The 23,267-nt window shown below is 41.0% G+C and overlaps 1 protein-coding gene across 1 annotated transcript in view; it reads right to left on the reverse strand.

Moving 5' to 3' along the window:
* Positions 1-22,672, reverse strand: part of TRUB1 (TruB pseudouridine synthase family member 1) — a 40,456-nt gene extending 17,784 nt beyond the window's left edge. The window contains exons 1-4 of the mRNA XM_053692690.1: positions 22,504-22,672; positions 22,071-22,163; positions 13,290-13,345; positions 5,650-5,731 (exon numbers count right to left, since the gene is read on the reverse strand). Coding sequence (XP_053548665.1) covers positions 5,650-5,731; positions 13,290-13,345; positions 22,071-22,163; positions 22,504-22,621 — 349 coding nt within the window. The 5' untranslated portion in view covers positions 22,622-22,672. The remainder of the gene's footprint in view (positions 1-5,649; positions 5,732-13,289; positions 13,346-22,070; positions 22,164-22,503) is intronic.
* Positions 22,673-23,267: the final 595 nt, after the last annotated feature.

Below are 23,267 nucleotides of genomic sequence, written 5' to 3' on the forward strand. Positions count from 1 at the left end.
AGGCATCTAAGCTTGTTTTTTTTTTTTGTTCAGGACTCGGGACAGCACTTTTTATTGGTGGATGAATTTATCCACCAATCAGCAAGAACAACCCAGGTTGTTCAAAAATGGGCCGGCATCTAAACTTACATTCTTGCATTTCAAATAAAGATACCCAGAGAATGAAGAAAATTTGATAATAGGAGAAAATTAGTTGCTCAAAATGTCATGCTCTATCTGAATCACAAAAGAAAAATTTTGGGTTCAGTGTCCCTTTAATATATTCATGTTTGTATAAATTCTTTATAAATTAACAGACTAAAGCAATTAAAAATGATAAATATACACAGATTATCTTCCTACCATCAGCACAAATCCTGAGTAATACGTCATTGTATCCAGACATCCTCACTGAGAATCACCAATCTATGCCAAGGTACAAGATCCACTTGTATTATAAATAAAACACAATCACGGTTCTTAATATTTATAGCCGATTTCTATTGGACCATGGAAATATCCAATGTCAGAAAACATATCAGCAAACTAAGGTGATTTTCCTTTCATTTTAAGCAATTCCATTGATTTTTGGACAAATAACCAGTGGAGTCTCAGAGCACTTTTATCAATATGGCTGCCAGAGAAGGTGCAATAGCAAAGGCCGATTATAAAGTTACAGAAACAGTGATCATTATAGCCAGTAAAAGCTGTCACTATACAGTGAGCCTTACAACTACAATATAACCTAAACTCTCTGGGGTGTGAGCTCCCTCTGCTGCATATCTGCGTGTATTGCAAGCTCTGGTGTTTCATACAGCAAGAGGCTGCCTCAGGCCAATGCACAATAAACTGCCAGCAAGTCAGGCACTTACTTCCAGAACACAATAAAACTTCCCAGCCCTGGAGCACTCTGCAGCAAGTTAGGTCACAGCCCTCTTATGACAATAAAACCTCTAACAAGACAGTGAAAATGAGAATTTTTATCTTCTCCTTGACCTATTGCCACTTACCGAGCAGATGGATCATTAACAAATACAATGCTTTGTGTTATTTCTTTATAGACTGGGATACACTGAACCTACTCCCACCTGTTTAAGTCATTAAAAGTCATTCAAGTCATTTCTACAATTTGTAGATTTAAAGGGTCAGTCTACCTTCATAATAAAGTGATCAATTTCATTAGTTTGCCCCTTATTAACTTGTCCTACCTGTTTGTCAGCATGCTGCCCATAACGGTTTCCGTTATATTTAAAAGCGATTGACGCCGTTTTTGATTTGCAAATGGCCCCTGAACTCTACCTACCGCCGTCGTAGCCGCCTCAAGGCATGTGGAACACAGTTGCGCAGGCTGGTCTACCAAAACCTCGCAATAAACACAGGTATAAGACTTAGTTAAAGAGGGAGTACCCTCTAACGCATCAGAATCCTCCATAGCTTTTAGAAAAAGATAAGAGACAGGTACCCTTATAACCACCAATGGCCGGGGCACTCGCCACCTCCTATGACCCGGACTGCAGAAATCGTTAGTCTCCTCCGTCGCAGATCAGACCGGAAGTGAAGAGGCCCCAACCTGGTTAACAAGGATGTCTACGCAGGACCGCCCCTGCCGAGGAGAATACGTGCCAAAAAAAAAGAGACTGTGCAAAAACTCCCAGAAGAGAACCTGTCAGTTCCACAAAAAATGCCAGAGCCGCGCCCTTGCACCTAACACAGCAATCACACAATAAATTTATTATGTACATACCCCCCTGTTCAATAATCCCCTTATAGGAATATTAACCCTTGATTCTATAAAGATAAAGGCGCCACACTGTGGCCCTGTCTTCTGTGTTATCATGATATAAAAAATGAAACGATCTTACCAGAATACGCCGTGGAACAGGAACGTGGCCCTTCAAGTGCGACAGGTGGTAGCTGTGCTCCTGACATGGACTTGAGAGAAGAAAGCAATCTGCAAAACTTGTCAACGCTGATTGCTGTAGGAGCTGCTAATATGAGTCGGGATGGTGTCGCAAAGGGAAGCTCCCTCTGCATATCCGGACTATAACGTTCACCCAGGCCCTCAACCGAGAAGCTTGAAGGGCTACTTAAACTCCTGTCCCATAGCGAAGGGTAGAACCCCTCATAAAGAGACCTCCGATTTTCCAGCACCTCTCTGCCACCTCCTGTGACGAAAGGCAAAGAATAACTGGCAGATGAGGGGAGTGGGGGCGGTATTTAAGCCTTTGGCTGGGGTGTCTTTGCCTTCTCCTGGTGGCAAGGTTCTTAATTCCCACAAGTAATGAATAAAGCCATGGACTCTCCTCCCCTTTAGATGGAAATAACCCAGAGAGCCGCTAGCCCAACTTGTAATCTAACCCAGAGAGCCGCTAGCCCAACTTGTAATCTATCCCAGAGAGCCGCTAGCCCAATTTGTAATCTAACCCAGAGAGCCGCTTGTCCAACTTCTAATCTAACCCAGAAAGTCGCTAGTCCAACTTGTAATCTAACCCAGAAAGCAGCTAGCACAATTTGTAATCTAACCCAGAGAGCCGCTAGTCCAATTTCTAATCTAACCCAGAAAGTCGCTAGTCCAACTTGTAATCTAACCCAGAAAGCCGCTAGCACAATTTGTAATCTAACTCAGAGAGTCGCTAGCCCAACTTGTAATCTAACCCAGAAAGCCGCTAGTCCAACTTGTAATCTAACCCAGAAAGCCGCTAGCACAATTTGTAATCTAACTCAGAGAGTCGATAGCCCAACTTGTAATCTAACCCAGAAAGCCGCTAGCCCAACTTGTAATCTAACCCAGAAAGCCGCTAGCACAATTTGTAATCTAACTCAGAGAGTCGCTAGCCCAACTTGTAATCTAACCCAGAAAGCCGCTAGCCCAACTTGTAATCTAACCCAGAAAGCCGCTAGCACAATTTGTAATCTAACTCAGAGAATCGCTAGCCCAACTTGTAATATAACCCAGAGAGCCGCTAGTGCAACTTGTAATCTAACCCAGAAAGCCGCTAGCACAATTTGTAATCTAACCCAGAGAGACGCTAGCCCAACTATAACCCAGAAAGCCGCTAGCACAACTTGTAATATAACCCAGAGAGCCGCTAGTGCAACTTGTAATATAACCCAGAGAGCCGCTAGCGCAACTTGTAATATGACCCAGAGAGCCACTAGCCCAACGTGTAATATAACCGAGCGAGCCACTAGCCCACCATGCACTCATAATCTAACCTATAGAGCTGCTGCTGTGCACAAATAATCTAACCCAGCAAGCCACTAGCCCACATGCACACGTAATCTAACCCAGAGAGCCGCTATCCCACCGTGCACTCATAGTCTAACCCAGTAAACTGCTAGCCTACTGTGCATTTATAATCTAACCCAGCAAGCCGCTAACCCAACATGAATTTGAAATCCAACCTAGTGAACCGCTAGCCCAACATGCACTTGTAATCTAACCCAGAGAGCCGCTAAACCACTGTGCACTTGTAATGTAACCCACTAAGCCTCTAAATCAGTAAGATGTTAATCTACCGTGCACTTGTAATCCAGCCTATCAAGCAATTGTAATCTGACCCAGCAAGCTGCTAACCCAATATTCACTTGTAATCTAACCCAGTGAGCCACTAGCCCACCGTGCACTCGTAATATAACCCAGTGAGCCGCTAGCCCTGGTGCAAAAGTAATATAAACCCTGAGAGCCAATAGCCCATGTGCAACGTAATCGAACCCTGGGAGCCCCTAGCCCATGTGCAACATAATCTAACCCTGAGAGCCGCTAGCCCATGTGCAACGTAATCTAAAATAATTACAAAAACTATACAGATATGTTAGATGTTGATAACACAATGTACAGAATGACTAGAATAGAGCATAATACTCCCCTCTTAGGTGACCGCAGCCTTCTAACAGTCTCTCCCAACAGGACTGTGAGTAGAATATGGATTAGAAAAATAGAGGCGCTGGTCTTCAATATTATGGTACACACTGAAGAAAGAAAACTTGACTTGTGATTTGCAACATTTGCAGTGCACTTCCAATTGTTTTTTACTGCTCTTGAAAAAGACGACTTAGTCGTTGAAACGCGTAGAGCCAAGCTGAAAAAGAGCTTTTTAATATGTTTTAATAAATATTTGTTTGATACAACAAGTATTTTTGCTGCCTTTTTTGGAAGTATTCTAAAAGTTACCAACTATCTTTTGAGGAGCCGGATTCCGAATTACTCGGAGTGAGTATACTGCACTTTATATCAATTTAAAGATACAATCACCTGCAGTGCAATTTCCATTGTTTATAGATACTAAAGCACATCATGGGAAAACCAGGATATATATCCTTATGAAGAAGCTGAACTCTGAAATTTTCGGAGTGAGTATACTGCAACGTAATCTAACCCTGAGAGCCGCTAGCCCATGTGCAACATAATCTAACCCTGGGAGCCCCTAGCCCATGTGCAACATAATCTAACCCTGAGAGCCGCTAGCCCATGTGCAACATAATCTAACCCTGGGAGCCCCTAGCCCATGTGCAACATAATCTAACCCTGAGAGCCGCTAGCCCATGTGCAACGTAATCTAACCCCGGGAGCCGCTAGCCCATGTGCAACGTAATCTAACCCTGAGAGCCGCTAGCCCATGTGCAACATAATCTAACCCTGGGAGTCGCTAGCCCATGTGCAACATAATCTAACCCTGAGAGCCGCTAGCCCACGTGCAACGTAATCTAACACTGGGAGCCGCTAGCACAACGTGCACTTGTACTCTAACCCAGAGACCCGCTTGCTCACTGTGCATTTGTAATCTAACCCAGAGACCCGCTAGCCAACTGTGCATTTGTAATCTAACCCAGAGACCCGCTAGCTCACCGTGCATTTGTAATCTAACCCAGAGACCCGCTAGCCCACCGTGCATTTGTAATCTAACCCAGAGACCCGCTTGCTCACTGTGCATTTGTAATCAAACCCAGAGACCCGCTAGCCCACCGTGCATTTGTAATCAAACCCAGAGACCTGCTAGCCAACCGTGCATTTGTAATCAAACCCAGAGACCTGCTAGCCCACCATGCATTTGTAATGAAACCCAGAGACCTGCTAGCCAACTGTGCATTTGTAATCTAACCCAGAGACCCGCTTGCTCACCGTGCATTTGTAATCTAACCCAGAGACCCGCTTGCTCACAAGTGCACTTGCTATCTAACCCATTACCGCAATGTAAGAAAATCAGCTGTTTTGCTCTGCTATAGACCCGGTGAAAAATGTCAGCACAGCAATGTTAAAAAATCACAGCCGTCAACAGCCAATACAGGTTGTAATATTGTAAAGCTACCGCTTCAGTAATGCAGACAACTCTTACGTGGAGTCATTTCGCTGTAATTGTTTCAGTTTATATTTGTTTGTGCAGAACAGTAAGCAATATGCATGTGCAATCGGATCATTCGTAAATGTTCTAAATGTGGAAGAAGGTGGTCGCTCGCGGCATTTGGCTCTATTCTGAGCCGTATTTCTTCTTGTGAAAGTACAGCACACAAAAGTCTGGATTTGCACAGAGTTTAGTGTGTTGCACAAGAAGGAATCTGACTCCAAAAAGGCAGAATACCATGGCCGGCCGCTGCCTTCCGCATTCACATCGTCACAAATACACAACGCTAGTGCGCAGTCCCTAAATAAGAAGGACTAACATCACATACCAAAGGGTTTCTCTTCCGTTACAGTCCCTGAAGCATCCAGTGTGTCTGTGGCTTTTCCCAGCTCCCCAACTGTGGTGTATTTCTGAAAAGGCAGAGAAACAAACAACGCTTAGCAACTGCCAAAAATGATGTACAACATTTATCAAAGCATGAAATAATATCCCCAAAACATTTCTTATAACATTAGTGATATTTATTTTCTTACTTAACTTATCCTTACAAGCTTTCAGAGTTCCCTTGTGATCCCTTTTGTAAATCAGGAATAATCTCATACATGAAATAAATTGTTTTATGTTACATTTTATTTCTTTATATTTCCATTCCCTGCGTTGCCATTGGTTATGCATGTTTGTGAACACTATGATATTTTACAAAGCTAGCAGATTTCTGCACACTATAATATTATACAAAGCTGGCAGGTTTGTGCACACTATGATATTATACAAAGCTGGCAGATTTCTGCACACTATAATATTATACAAAGCTGGCAGGTTTGTGCACACTATAATATTATACAAAGCTGGCAGGTTTGTGCACACTATGATATTATACAAAGCTGGCAGATTTCTGCACACTATAATATTATACAAAGCTGGCAGGTTTGTGCACACTATGATATTATACAAAGCCGGCAGGTTTGTGCACACATATTATACAAAGCTGACAGGTTTGTGCACACTATGATATTATACAAAGCCGGCAGGTTTGTGCACACATATTATACAAAGCTGACAGGTTTGTGCACACTATGATATTTACAACGCTGGCAGGTTTGTGCACACTATGATATTATACAACGCTGGCAGGTTTGTGCACACTATGATATTATACAAAGCCGGCATGTTTGTGCACACTATGATATTAACAACGCTGGCAGGTTTGTGCACACTATGATATTATACAATGCTGGCAGGTTTGTGCACACTATGATATTTACAAAGCTGGCAGGTTTGTGCACACTATGATATTATACAAAGCTGGCAGGTTTCTGCACACTATAATATTATACAAAGCTGGCAGATTTCTGCACACTATATGTGTGCACTAATAGTCATTTAGATATATCCACTTAGAGATTAACTAAAACTCCAAGTGTGGGGAGTAAATCAAACCAAGCGTTATACCGGTTCGTAGTCTAAAGCACTAATTCTATTCATTAAAGCTGTGTGTGTAAAAGCCCATGCTATGTTAGTCTACTCTATAGGCACAAATAACGTTCACTAGTGACTTAAGGAGAAATAGCTGAATCACCACTTTTAAGTGCAGGACCAGCCTGCACTAAAAAAGTGTGACAAATGTATTGAAAAGAGAAGGTCTCAGGTCATAATATAGTGGAGACCACAACAGTAACATGTAGGATTATCAGAGTATATTGTTAAAATGGAGAATAGCATTACAAGTTCAATTCAAAAGTAACCTCTATGATTAGTATGCAACTACAGTATTGATTCAAATGGAACTAATTACGCACATTATTGGTGTGCACTGCAGGTTTAAAGCTCACAAAAGTAAATCTAGTTCCTAAAGAGAAAAACAGTGTAAGTGATATTTATTGCAAGTTTAATGTCCATACATTTGTGCTCATCAGCTTATATTTAGGGAGCTGGGTGACATAATAATGTATTCAACTTGCTTTTAGTGTCAGAGCAAGTAGGCTGTACCATGGTGCGTCCCAATCAACAGACCTCTAATTCCCGTCTACAGCGGTAAACAAGCCGTATAGGAGACAATGATGGAGTACTTGCCTCTGAGCAGCCTCCTGGTCCCGGAGGTCAAGCGTATCTTGCAATTACGTCCAAGAGAGATGAACCGCCCGGATCCCACTTAGGGAACTGTGAAGCTGTGTGGAGGGTCTCACAAAACACTGACGCAACGGTAGGGAGGCACGCGGCATGTAAGTTTCCATCCCCATGGTCAACTTTTGCTGGAGAAACTTGCGTGTTACAATTGATGGACTCTTGGTTTTTTTGGAAAAACAAGTTGGGTCATTTTGAGTGCGGGATCGGAGGCTTGGAATATAATAATGCAGCTCTCTGAAGCATTTTCTGGTTGCCTCGCCAGCCTCTCATTAGTCCCGATTGCAGGTTCCGTATCACGGTGATTCAGGTCTTCCATAGAAGCGCTGGTAGTAGGTAGTGGGCGCCGGGGCCCCAGAACGCCACCACCCTCACACCCCGCTCCATTAGGCCTGGATTGGTAGGGTTGCTGAAGTAAACCAGTGCTGAGTGTTGTGACCAGCGTGTCCTCCATAGCCGCATGGTGTCTAGTAACTAGGCTGCATAGCTCCTCAAAGAAATTTGCAGGGATCTCAATAGCAGAAACTTAATAAAAGGCGTTAGGCAGGCGTAATGAGCACAACTGTGATGAAAATTTGCGTTGTCTTATCAAGGAATGTTCTTGCAGTACCTTGCGGGAAATCCCTGCCTTTTAACGATAGGAGCACCTGAGTGCCCTACTGAGGGGTTAGATGATAGGACGCAACCTTTGTATTACTCTGGCATGCTGAGTTCAGTATCAAGACCAAAAATAGTGGTATTATGCGAAAAAGCGTACTTTGGTGATGAATCTTTGGTCAAGTAAGATGCACGATGTAGTGTTAGAAAGAGGATTTTAAGTAGATTTGTTCTGAAGTTTGAAGAGACTAACACTCTTGTGACCGGTTATGGCCGCCGCCCGGAAGTTCCCCCCACCCCATGATATTTTACAAAGCTGGCAGGTTTGTGCACGCTATGATATTTTACAAAGCTTGCAGGTTTGTGCACACTGATATTTTACAAAGCTGGCAGGTTTGTGCACACTGACATTTTACAAAGCTGGCAGGTTTGTGCACACTATGATATTTTACAAAGCTTGCAGGTTTGTGCACACTGATATTTTACAAAGCTGGCAGGTTTGTGCACACTGATATTTTACAAAGCTGGCAGGTTTGTGCACACTATGATATTTTACAAAGCTGGCAGGTTTGTGCACACTATGATATTTTACAAATCTGGCAGGTTTGTGCACACTATGATATTTTACAAATCTGGCATGTTTGTGCACACTATGATATTATACAAAGCTGGCAGGTTTGTGCACACTATGATATTATACAAAGCTGGTATGTTTGTGCTCACTATGATATTTTACAAAGCTTGCAGGTTTGTGCACACTGATATTTTACAAAGCTGGCAGGTTTGTGCACACTGATATTTTACAAAGCTGGCAGGTTTGTGCACACTATGATATTTTACAAAGCTGGCAGGTTTGTGCACACTATGATATTTTACAAATCTGGCAGGTTTGTGCACACTATTATATTTTACAAATCTGGCATGTTTGTGCACACTATGATATTATACAAAGCTGGCAGGTTTGTGCACACTATGATATTATACAAAGCTGGTATGTTTGTGCTCACTATGATATTATACAAAGCTGGTATGTTTGTGCTCACTATGATATTATACAAAGCTGGCAGGTTTGTGCACACTATGATATTTTACAAATCTGGCATGTTTGTGCACACTATGATATTATACAAAGCCGGCAGGTTTATGCACACTATGATATTATACAAAGCCGGCAGGTTTGTGCACACTATGATATTATACAAAGCTGGCAGGTTTGTGCACACTATGATATTGTACAAAGCTGGCAGGTTTGTGCACACTATGATATTGTACAAAGCTGGCAGGTTTGTGCACACTGATATTTTACAAATCTGGCATGTTTATGCACACTATGATATTATACAAATCCGGCATGTTTGTGCACACTATGATATTATACAAAGCTGGCAGGTTTGTGCACACTATGATATTGTACAAAGCTGGCAGGTTTGTGCACACTATGATATTGTACAAAGCTGGCAGGTTTGTGCACACTATGATATTTTACAACGCTGGCAGGTTTGTGCACACTATGATATTGTACAAAGCTGGCAGGTTTGTGCACACTATGATATTTTACAAAGCTGGCAGGTTTGTGCACACTATGATATTTTTACAACGCTGGCAGGTTTGTGCACACTATGATATTGTACAAAGCTGGCAGGTTTGTGCACACTATGATATTTTACAAAGTTGGCAGGTTTGTGCACACTATGATATTTTACAAAGCTGGCAGGTTTGTGCACACTATGATATTTTACAAAGCTGGCAGGTTTGTGCACACTATGATATTTTTACAACGCTGGCAGGTTTGTGCACACTATGATATTGTACAAAGCTGGCAGGTTTCTGCACACACTGATATTTTACAAAGCTGGCAGGTTTATGCACACTATGATATTATACAAAGCTGGCAGGTTTCTGCACACTATGATATTATACAAAGCCGGTATGTTTGTGCACACTATGATATTTTACAAAGCTGGCAGGTTTATGCACACACTGATATTTTACAAAGCTGGCAGGTTTGTGCACACTATGATATTTTACAAAGCTGGCAGGTTTATGCACACTGATATTTTACAAAGCTGGCAGGTTTATGCACACTATGATATTTTACAAAGCTGGCAGGTTTATGCACACTGATATTTTACAAAGCTGGCAGGTTTGTGCACACTATGATATTTTACAAAGCTGGCAGGTTTATGCACACTGATATTTTACAAAGCTGGCAGGTTTGTGCACACTATGATATTGTACAAAGCTGGCAGGTTTCTGCACACTATGATATTATACAAAGCCGGTATGTTTGTGCACACTATGATATTTTACAAAGCTGGCAGGTTTGTGCACACTATGATATTTTACAAAGTTGGCAGGTTTGTGCACACTATGATATTTTTACAACGCTGGCAGGTTTCTGCACACTATGATATTGTACAAAGCTGGCAGGTTTCTGCACACTATGATATTTTACAAAGCTGACAGGTTTCTGCACACACTGATATTTTACAAAGCTGGCAGGTTTCTGCACACACTGATATTTTACAAAGCTGGCAGGTTTATGCACACTATGATATTTTACAAAGCTGGCAGGTTTGTGCACACTATGATATTTTACAAAGCTGACAGGTTTGTGCACACTATGATATTTTACAAAGCTGGCAGGTTTATGCACACTATGATATTTTACAAAGCTGGCAGGTTTCTGTACACTATGATATTTTACAAAGTTGGCAGGTTTGTGCACACTATGATATTTTTACAACGCTGGCAGGTTTGTGCACACTATGATATTTTACAAAGCTGGCAGGTTTCTGTACACTATGATATTTTACAAAGTTGGCAGGTTTGTGCACACTATGATATTTTTACAACGCTGGCAGGTTTGTGCACACTATGATATTTTACAAAGCTGGCAGGTTTCTGCACACACTGATATTTTACAAAGCTGGCAGGTTTCTGCACACACTGATATTTTACAAAGCTGGCAGGTTTATGCACACTATGATATTTTACAAAGCTGGCAGGTTTCTGTACACTATGATATTTTACAAAGCTGGCAGGTTTGTGCACACTATGATATTTTACAAAGTTGGCAGGTTTGTGCACACTATGATATTTTACAAAGTTGGCAGGTTTGTGCACACTATGATATTTTACAAAGCTGGCAGGTTTGTGCACACTATGATATTTTACAAAGCTGGCAGGTCTGAATATTGAATATTGTGCTTTTAGACCAATAATATTGAGGAATACACAAACACACATAAAAATAACTCAAATAATAGTAGTATAAACTGGGATCCATTTATTAAAGGGACAGTCAAGTCCAAAAAAAAAACTTTCATGAAAAACTTTCATGATTCAGATAAGGCGTGTAATTTTAAATAACTTTCCAATTTACTTTTATCACCAATTTTGCTTTGTTCTCTTGGTATTCTTAGTTGAAGCTAAACCTAGGAGGTTCATATGCTAATTTCTTAGATCTTGAAGACTGCCTCTAATCTCAATGCATTTTGACCACTAGAGGGCGTTAGTTCATGTGTTTCATATATATAACATTGAGCTCATGCACGTGAAGTTACCCTGGAGTGAGCACTGATTGGCTAAAATGCAAGTCTGTCAAAAGAACTGAAATAAGGGGGCAGTCTGCAGAGGCTTAGATACAAGGTAATCACAGAGGTAAAAAGTGTATTCCTATAACAGTGTTGGTTATGCAAAGCTGGGGAATGGGCAATAAAAGGATTATCTTTCATTTTAAACAACAAAAATTCTGGTGTTGACTGTCCCTTTAAATAAATACTGCGATTGTAATATAAAATGTTAAATTATGGGTTAAAGAAAAAAACAACAAAAAAACATTCCCTGTCATTTAAGTCTAAAAAGTGTGGGTTTTCCAGTTCTGAGAACAGAAAGTGCACACTGCATACTTTACAAGCATAACCCTGCTACATATTTGTTTTTAAATGCTTAGTTATGTGAAGTAAAATAACGTAATATATTTTCATTATTTATGTTAGCCCCCATTCATGCAATTTAGCTCTGAAAATTGTGGATTGTCTATTTCTTAAAGCTCAAAATGCACCTGCTGACTTCTCAAGGCTAACCCTGCTGCACATCTTACCCTAATAGGCTTCAACAGCTAATAGACTGCAAAACATTTCCTATTATACTAACATAACAACCTAGTCTGCAGACTAAAGCCTGGCTTTGAAAAACTATTGCAGAAAACAAAAACATTTAGACTTGTTATGTTATTCTATAGCAAAACAACAGACGTCTTGTAATTAATTACAAACTGTTTACCGTTCTTTTAGTTGACATCAGCAGAGATGATAAGATAACAAAACAATGGAGATTTTGCCTTGTTTACCCTAATAAGTCCAGATTGACTCCTTCAAATAAGACTAGAGGTGGATGCAGTTTGGCTATAGAAAATCAATTTCAGCAAAAAAGGTGTCTATGTATTTGAACAATGTTCTGACTCACATAGTATGTTAAAAAGTAATTCCACATAACCAGTTAGCTCAGGGAACAAACTATGTGATGGCTCGTTCAACTTTAGAAGCACTAAAAAGCTGCACGTGAACAAGGTGTTGTACATTTTCCTCTATGCGCGTGAACAAGGAGTCACGTACCCCTTTATGCACACGCCACCCCGTTTATGCGTGTAAGCAAGGAGTTGTATAATCCGCTATGCCCTTGAGTAAGGAGTCGTGTAACTTTCTATGCACGTGAGCCAGGAGTCGCATTCTAGTTTATGCGTGTAAGCAAGGAGTTATACACTCTGCTATGCGCTTCAGCAAGGAGTGGCCACCCCGTTTATGCGTGTAAGCAAGGAGTTGTACAATCTGCTATGCTCTTGAGTCGTATCCCCCTCTATGCACATGAGCCAGGAGTCGTATACTCATGTATGCATGTGCACAAGGAGTCCATGTCTGGTTTGCCCCTATTACACTTAAGGTGACTACACCTAGAGTAATTTAAATAATAAAAACAGATGCAGTTGACAATGAACAAGAGCTGGACAAAAATGATGAATTTATTCAATACGCCAGTGCCACTCAGGGTGCAGTGCCCTATAGCTCACCAGGCCTTTCACAAAAGAGAAAAAACAATGGTATGAGAGTTGCAGAATAGTTTGTCACCTGTAACATCAATAAAATATATTACAGTAAAACAATGGTTTCTTCTGCCAGAGGGATTCATGCAGTGGTTAGAACAAACATTCATTGGTGATTCACTGCAGTTTGTATTTTGATTTACCTTTGACCCAGTCAGCATTGTACCCAGCATTTTAGTTCCATCTCCAATTCCGACTACTAAAGATGAGAATAAAAAAAAAACATTTAGATTTCCTTTTGATGTGACAATGGAATCATTTAACAGATCAGGGCATACGCACATATTAGCCCTAAGGTCATGGGTACTGCATGAAGCTTTACAGTAAACCTATTGTGAGATGCAAGTGACCCTCTGACACATTGTGCTATTAATAATGCAATAAAACACCCATTACGGGCTTAGTGTCTGATCAGTTTAGTGCAGCAGGAACCCCTAAGAGATAGATATATAGATAAATATATATATATATATATATATATATAATATATATATATATATATATATATATATATATATATATATATATATATATATATATATATATATATAAATATACACACACAGTTGTGCTCATAAGTTTACATACCCTGGCAGAATTTATGATTTCTTGGCCATTTTTCAGAGAATATGAATAACACAAAATCTTTTCTTTCACTCATGGATAGTGTTTGGCTGAAGCAATTTATTATCAATCAACTGTGTTTACTCTTTTTTAATCCATAATGACAACAGAAACTACCCAAATGACCCTGATCAAAAGTTTACATACCCTGGTGATTTTGGCCTGATAACATGCACAGAGGTTGACACAGAGGGGTTTGAATGGCTATTAAAGGTAACCATCCTCACCTGTGATGCGTTTGCTTGTAATTAGTGTGTGTGTATAAAAGGTCAATGAGTTTCTGGATTCCTGACAGACCCTTGCATCTTTCATCCAGTGCTGCACTGACGATTCTGGATTATGAGTCATGGGGAAAGCAAAAGAATTGTCAAAGGATCTGCAGGAAAAGGTAGTTGAACTGTATAAAACAGGAAAGAGATATAAAAAGATATCCAAGGAACTGAGAATGCAAATCAGCAGTGTTCAAACTCTAATCAAGAAGTGGAAAATGAGGGGTTCTGTTGAAACCAAACCACTGTCAGGTAGACAAACTAAAATTTCAGCCACAACTGCCAGGAAAATTGTTCAGGATGCAAAGACAAACCCACAAATAACTTCAGGTAAAATACAGGACATGTGGTGTGGCTGTTTCAAGATGCACAATAAGGAGGCACTTGAAGAAAGATGGGCTGCATGGTTGAGTCGCCAGAAGAAAGCCATTACTACGCAAATGCCACAAAGTATCCCGCTTACAATACGTCAAACAGCACAGAGACAAGCCTCAAACCTTCTCGCACAAAGTCATTTGGAGTGATGAGAACAAAATTGAGCTTTCTGGTCACAACCATAAACGCTACATTTGGAGAGGAGTCAACAAGGCCTATGATGAATGGTACACCATTCCTACTGTGAAACACGGAGGTGGTTCGCTGATGTTTTGGGGATGTGTGAGCTACAAAGGCAAAGGAAATTTGGTCAGAATTGATGGCAAGATGAATGCAGTATGTTATCAAACAGAACCCCTCATTTTCCACTTCTTGGTTAGAGTTTGAACACTGCTGATTTGCATTCTCAATTTATTGGATATCTTTTTATATCCCTTTCCTGTTTTATACAGTTCAACTACCTTTTCCCGCAGATTCTTTGACAATTCTTTTGCTTTCCCCATGACTCAGAATCCAGAAACGTCAGTGCAGCACTGGATGAAAGATGCAAGGGTCTGTCAGGAGTCCAGAAACTCATTGACCTTTTATACACACACACTAATTACAAGCAAACAGATCACAGGTGAGGATGGTTACCTTTAATAGCCATTCAAACCCCTTTGTGTCAACTTGTGTACTTGTTATCAGGCCAAAATCACCAGGGTATGTAAACTTTTGATCAGGGTCATTTGGGTAGTTTCTGTTGTCATTATGATTTAAAAAGAGTAAACACAGTTGATTGATAATAAATGGCTTCAGCCAAACACTAACCATGAGTGAAAGAAAAGTTTTTGTGTTATCATTCATATTCTCTGAAAAATGGCCAAGAAATCATAAATTTCTACAGAATATGCTCAATTTAATGATACTGGGAAAAAATACTTCATAGGGACATGGAAGTCAATTTTTTTTTTATTCAGATAGAGCAACATTAAATGAAAATCCAGTTTACTTCTATGATCAAATTTACTTTTATCTCTTGGTATATGCTTTATTGAAACTTACCTCCTTTACATGACAGAGTACCTAGGTAGGTTCAGGAGTGTGTATGTGTTACAAATACTGCTGCCATATATTGCTTAAAGGGACAGTCTACACCAAAAAATGCTATTCTTTAAAAGATAGATAATCCCTTCATTACCCAGTTATATTAATACACTTTATACCTCTGTGATTATCTTGTATCTAAGCCTCTGCAGACTGCCCCCTTATCTCAGTGCTATTTACAGACTTACAACACGGATAAGAGGGGGGCACACTGAGATATCAGCCCCACTGCTACCAGCACAAAAGGGTGCTCCTGTCATATTTGAGTACCCATTTGGATATAATTGATGTGTATCTGCTTGTGGTACCGTTTTTCTACACATGAGGCGCCCCTCTGTTCTGTGTTTATCCTATTTGCAGGCTTGCATTTTAGCCAATTAGTGCTGCCTCATGAATAACCCCACGTGAGTGAGCACAATGTCATCTATATGGCACACAAGAGCTAGCAGCGTTTTGCTGTGAATAGCTATAAAAATGCTCTGAGATAAGAGGCTGTCTGCAGTGGCTAAAAGGCAGGCAGAAATATAAAGGTTTAAGGACTATAACAGATATTGATATAACAATGCTGGTTGTGCAAAGCTGGGGAATGGGTAGTAAAGGTGTTATCTATACTTTTTTTTAAAAAGTAAAACATTTGGAGTAGACTGGCCCTTCAAGACACATGCACGCTCCTAAGACCACCTCAGTATGCCATCATGGACAGTAGCTAAGTTTTAACAAAGGATACTAAAAGAAAATATACAAGCCCCCAACAAAACACAGTGCATTTATGGAACAATTCAGTGTCAATCAAGAAGCTGTCAAGCTCACCTCTCTCTTGTTTGCCTCTGTCGGTTTGATTTGTGAGATTCTTTCTTAAAGTGATGTACCCCTCCTAGCAGGCAAAGATATTTAAAGGGACAGTCAACTCCAAAAATTGTAATGTTTAAAAAGATAGATAATGCCTTTATTACCCATTCCCCAGTTTTGCACAACCAACATTGTTATATTAATATACTTTTTACCCCTGTGATTACCTTGTATCTAAGCCTCTGCAGACTGCCCCCTGATGACATGACAATTTATTTATAATCTATTGACTTGCATTTTAGCCAATTAGTGATGTGTTGTGCACAAACCATGGGTGCGAGCACAATGTTATCTATATGGCGCACATGAACTAGCAGTCTCCTGTTGTAAAAAGGTAATAAATAGCATGTGATAAAAGGCGGTCTGTAGTGGCTTAGAAACAGGCAGAAATTTAGGGGTTTAACCTTTTGCAGCCATTATACAGCCATTATGCCGTTGTACTGGGATTTAGCTCCGTTATGACGGAATACATCATCATAGCCAACGGCTGTCCTGAAGACTTCTGAACTTCCTGGATTTGATCGCGGTCTGGAGGGCGTTGCTAGCATTATAGGGACGCCCCCCAGACCCGATCCAATAATTGAAATCTTGCAATTGTGTGCACAATCGCGAACAACTGTTCCGATGTAGACACTTTATCCTCAGCAGGAAAGGGTTAAATGTTAGAAAGTATATTACTATAACAATGTTAGTTGTGCAAAGCTGGGGAATGGGTAGTAAAGGCGTTATCTATATTTTTAAACAATAACAATTTTGGTGTTGACTGTCCCTTTAAGTATAAAAAAAATGGCTGACCTGACTACAGTCCTAGAGTGTCAGTTTTTAGGGGCAGCAAATTCTAATTCAGCTGTAAGGTATATAACTGTTACTCTCTATGCCACTGATGTACTCATCTAAATTATAGCACTTTTGTATCACTACTCCTACTTGCTGGTCATCCTACCCACACCCTTAATCAAGAACCGTAAAACTGAAAGTGATTTATTTGTGATATGCCAGTGAATGTTGGAGGCAGGGGTGCATTGTCCAGAGACAGTAATATATTCCATTCTGTGTGTCAGTAAGAAGTTAATAAATGCCCTTGCTCTCCAGAAGTAGGAAGTTAACACTGCATCTTTGTAAGGGGTTAACAAACGATAATACTTTCCATCATTTGTCCCTATAGTCTTGGCTCAGGGAGGAGCAAGGCAAATTAGAGGTGAAGACTTTTGGAACAGGGAAAGAACCTGGGTGTTACTGGGCAGCATTTGGGCATCGCTGCACTGGAATTGTGCAGACAGGTTATCCAGCAGGGCATAGCACTCAGATCAGCTTCTAAAATCGCAAGCCAAGAATTCATATAACACATTTATAGATATATGCAGAACGGTCAAAAATAAATAAATGTCAAACAAAATTTAAAGGGCCATTATAGTCAAAAATTACATTGCTCTAATCTTGCAGCACTGTGTATTTAACCCCTTTATTTAAAGGGACAGTCAAGTCCAAAAAAAAAACTTTCATTTTTCAAACAGGGCATGTAATTTTAAACAACTTTCCATTTACTTTTATCAACAATTTTGCTTTGTTCTCTTGGTATTCTAGTTGAAAGCAAACCTAGGAAGGTGCATATGATAATTTATAAGCCCTTGAAGGCCGCCTCTATTTTATTTACTTTTCACAGCAGGGGAGAGCTAGCTCATGTAGGCCATATAGATAGCATTGTGATCACGCCCGTGGCTAGTGGCAGACACTGCACTAATTGGCTAAAATGCAAGTCAATAGATAACTAAAAGTCATGTGATTAGGGGTGGTCAGAAGATGCTTAGATACAAGTTAGTCACAGAAGTAAAAAGTGTATTAATATAAACAGTGTTGGTTTTGCAAAACTGGGGAATGGGTAATAAAGGGATTATCTATCTTTTTAAACAACAAAAATTCTGGTGTTGACTGTCCCTTTAAACACACAGTAGAAATATGGCTAGATACTCACAGAGGCAGAGCACTGCTGGTCCCATGCGGAAAACGCAGCTGATCAAATCAGCAGCGCTAGATGTACATCTGAGTTGTGCGACTAGCGCAGGGAAGCACGGGAGTCACAAATGGTATTTCTACTGTGTGTTTAACCCCATTGCAGGGGATTAGAGCAGGTTAATTTTCAATTCTAATAGTCCTTTAAAGAGCGCTTTCTTCCTGGCTCCTGCAATTTGCCCAGACCTTCTGTATGAGACTGGCAGGAAGGGATTAATAACTCAGTTGTGAGAAATGAATGAGGCAAATATATTATAAAACAGATGTGAGTGGCAGAAAACTCTGGGCCTAGGACAGCACCACACCTAAGCACACCACTGTTCCTATGTCAGTATACTCATTTTACGCAACATGCCAGACGCAGAACCATCCATACACTACACTTACCCAACACGCTGGATGCAGAACCATCAATACACTGTGCTTACCCAACACTCTGGATGCACAACCATCCATAATCTCTGCTTACCAAACATGCTGCGCTTACCCAACACGCTGAATACAGAACTATTCATATACTGTGCTTACCCAACATGCTGGATGCAGAACCATCCATACACTGTGCTTACCCAACATGCTGGATGTATAACTGTCCATACCCAATATACTGTGCTTACCCAACACGCAGTATGCAGAGATATCCATACACTATGCTTACCCAACATCCTGTGCTTACCCAACACGCTGGATGCAGAACCATCCATACACTGCTTACCCAACATGCTGGATGCAGAACCATCCATACACTGCTTACCCAACATGCTGGATGCAGAACCATCCATACACTGCTTACCCAACATGCTGGATGCAGAACCATCCATAAACTGTGCTTACCCAAAACTCAAGATGCAGAACCATCCATACACTGCGCTTACCCAACAAGCTGTATGCAGAACTATCCATACACTGTGCTTACCCAACAAGCTGTATGCAGAACCATCCATACACTGCGCTTACCCAACAAGCTGTATGCAGAACTAGCCATACACTGTGCTTACCCAACAAGCTGTATGCAGAACCATCCATACACTGCGCTTACCCAACAAGCTGTATGCAGAACTATCCATACACTGTGCTTACCCAACAAGCTGTATGCAGAACCATCCATACACTGCGCTTACCCAACAAGCTGTATGCAGAACTAGCCATACACTGCGCTTACCCAACAAGCTGTATGCAGAACTATCCATACACTGCGCTTACCCAACAAGCTGTATGCAGAACCATCCATACACTGCGCTTACCCAACAAGCTGTATGCAGAACTATCGATACACTGCGCTTACCCAACAAGCTGTATGCAGAACCATCCATACACTGCGCTTACCCAACAAGCTGTATGCAGAACTAGCCATACACTGCGCTTACCCAACAAGCTGTATGCAGAACTAGCCATACACTGTGCTTACCCAACAAGCTGTATGCAGAACTATCCATACACTGTGCTTACCCAACAAGCTGTATGCAGAACTATCCATACACTGTGCTTACCCAACAAGCTGTATGCAGAACTATCCATACACTGTGCTTACCCAACAAGCTGTATGCAGAACTATCCATACACTGTGCTTACCCAACAAGCTGTATGCAGAACTATCCATACACTGTGCTTACCCAACAAGCTGTATGCAGAACTATCCATACACTGTGCTTACCCAACAAGCTGTATGCAGAACTATCCATACACTGTGCTTACCACACAAGCTGTATGCAGAACTATCCATACACTGCTTACCCAACAAGCTGTATGCAGAACTATCCATACACTGCTTACCCAACAAGCTGTATGCAGAACTATACACTGCACTTACCCAACATACTGTATGCAGAACTATACACTGCACTTACCCAACAAGCTGTATGCAGAACTATCCATACACTGTGCTTACCCAACAAGCTGTATGCAGAACTATACACTGCACTTACCCAACAAGCTGTATGCAGAACTATACACTGCACTTACCCAACAAGCTGTATGCAGAACTATACACTGCACTTACCCAACAAGCTGTATGCAGAACTATACACTGCACTTACCCAACATGCTGTATGCAGAACTATACACTGCACTTACCCAACATGCTGTATGCAGAACTATACACTGCACTTACCCAACATGCTGTATGCAGAACTATCCATACACTGTGTTTACCCAACAAGCTGTATGCATGACTATCCATACTCTGTGCTTACCCAACATACTGTATGCAGAACTATACACTGCACTTACCCAACATACTGTATGCAGAACTATACACTGCACTTACCCAACAAGCTGTATGCAGAACTATACACTGCACTTACCCAACAAGCTGTATGCAGAACTATACACTGCACTTACCCAACATACTGTATGCAGAACTATACACTGCACTTACCCAACAAGCTGTATGCAGAACTATACACTGCACTTACCCAACATACTGTATGCAGAACTATACACTGCACTTACCCAACATACTGTATGCAGAACTATGCACTGCACTTACCCAACAAGCTGTATGCAGAACTATACACTACACTTACCCAACAAGCTGTATGCAGAACTATACACTGCACTTACCCAACATACTGTATGCAGAACTATACACTGCACTTACCCAACATACTGTATGCAGAACTATACACTGCACTTACCCAACAAGCTGTATGCAGAACTATACACTACACTTACCCAACAAGCTGTATGCAGAACTATACACTGCACTTACCCAACAAGCTGTATGCAGAACTATCCATACTCTGTGCTTACCCAGCAAGCTGTATGCAGAACTATCCATATACTGCGCTTACCCAACAAGCTGTATGCAGAACTATCCATATACTGCGCTTACCCAACATGCTGTATGCAGAACTATCCATATACTGCGCTTACCCAACATGCTGTATGCAGAACTATCCATACACTGTGCTTACTACTGTGCTTACCCAACAAGCTGTATGCAGAACTATCCATATACTGCGCTTACCCAACATGCTGTATGCAGAACTATCCATATACTGCGCTTACCCAACATGCTGTATGCAGAACTATCCATACACTGTGCTTACTAATTGTGCTTACCCAACATGCTGTATGCAGAACTATCCATACACTGTGCTTACTAATTGTGCTTACCCAACATGCTGTATGCAGAACTATCCATACACTGTGCTTACTAATTGTGCTTACCCAACATGCTGTATGCAGAACTATCCATACACTGTGCTTACTAATTGTGCTTACCCAACATGCTGTATGCAGAACTATCCATACACTGTGCTTACCCAACATGCTGTATGCAGAACTATCCATACACTGTGCTTACTAATTGTGCTTACCCAACAAGCTGTATGCAGAACTATCCATACACTGTGCTTACTAATTGTGCTTACCCAACAAGCTGTATGCAGAACTATCCATACACTGTGCTTACCCAACATGCTGTATGCAGAACTATCCATACACTGTGCTTACCCAACAAGCTGTATGCAGAACTATCCATACACTGTGCTTACCCAACAAGCTGTATGCAGAACTATCCATACACTGTGCTTACCCAACAAGCTGTATGCAGAACTATCCATACACTGTGCTTACCCAACATGCTGTATGCAGAACTATCCATACACTGTGCTTACCCAACATGCTGTATGCAGAACTATCCATACACTGTGCTTACTAATTGTGCTTACCCAACAAGCTGTATGCAGAACTATACACAGCACTTACCCAGCACGCCAGACGCAGAACTATCCAGAGTCCCTCCATGACCGATCTTCAGGGTCTGCTTCCTTTTTTTCCCGTATTCCTTCAGACCAGCTTCTGCAAAACAAAGGACAATATTTCAACATAAAATTCCTTATTAATTTACTTTATAAATATCACAAAGAAAGAATTGAAACATCTGAAATAACAGCTGTACCTGGTGTTACCCAGTAGAGGTTAAGTTTAACCCCCTGGTGTGCAATACATATACATTGCCCTGTCTGGCAGCCAAGAGGTTAAATAAAATCCTTTATTGAAAGGATATGGAGATTTGTTAGACACAAACATGATTTTGTTTTAACCCCTTATTTACGTGTTGTTGCTCACAAATAGAGTTGACACCTTTATTCTTTCTCACAAAATGATACACATAGGACAAATACATCCATCCCCTGACCTCTCAGCAACCTGCCCTTCAGATCATTGAGGACCTGCGCTGAGGTTGGCCCTTTGGGTTTATACACAGGGAAAAGGCCGCTCAGAGACTGCAGCCTAACAGCGAGTTCCCCAGCCATGCTGACATTCAGTAGTAGGAAGCCACGCCCCAATAGTGAGTGACAGGTAGAGTTGAAGAAACGACACGCCCACCCTGTGATTATACAAGAAAGAACTGAGGTAGTTGAGGTGCGTTCTACCAACAAGACACGCCCACGTATTAATTTCTTAGGTAGTTTTTACGAGTAAGCCACGCCCAAATAATCTTATTGGTAGAGAAACGTTGTTGTTTTTTTAACCACGCCCTCTTTGGACAAAGCTTCCTGTAATATCTTATACTGCCTCGGTCGTCATTTGTGTAGTAGTAGTAAGCTGAGGAAAATACAGCGCAATCCTATGACATATATATAAGGCGTTGCGCTACACCAAACCGCAGTGGTGTTTGGGAGTTGTAGTATGAGGTGTTGCAGATGAGGGAGGGGGAATCGCTTAGCATCTGACAACACTTTTGTGCCCTTTAAAATAGAATAGGCGGCACCGTTATGAGAGGCACAGCTTAAAGGGACACTGAACCAAAAAAATTTCTTTCGTGATTCAGGTAGAGCATGCAATTTTAAGCAACTTTCTAATTTACTCCTATTATCAATTTTTCTTCGTTCTCTTGCTGTCATTATTTGAAAAAGAAGGCATCTAAGCTAAGGAGCCAGCCATTTTCTGCTTCAGAAC

This window comes from Bombina bombina, chromosome 9 (assembly GCF_027579735.1).
Source record: "Bombina bombina isolate aBomBom1 chromosome 9, aBomBom1.pri, whole genome shotgun sequence".
NCBI lineage: Eukaryota > Metazoa > Chordata > Amphibia > Anura > Bombinatoridae > Bombina > Bombina bombina.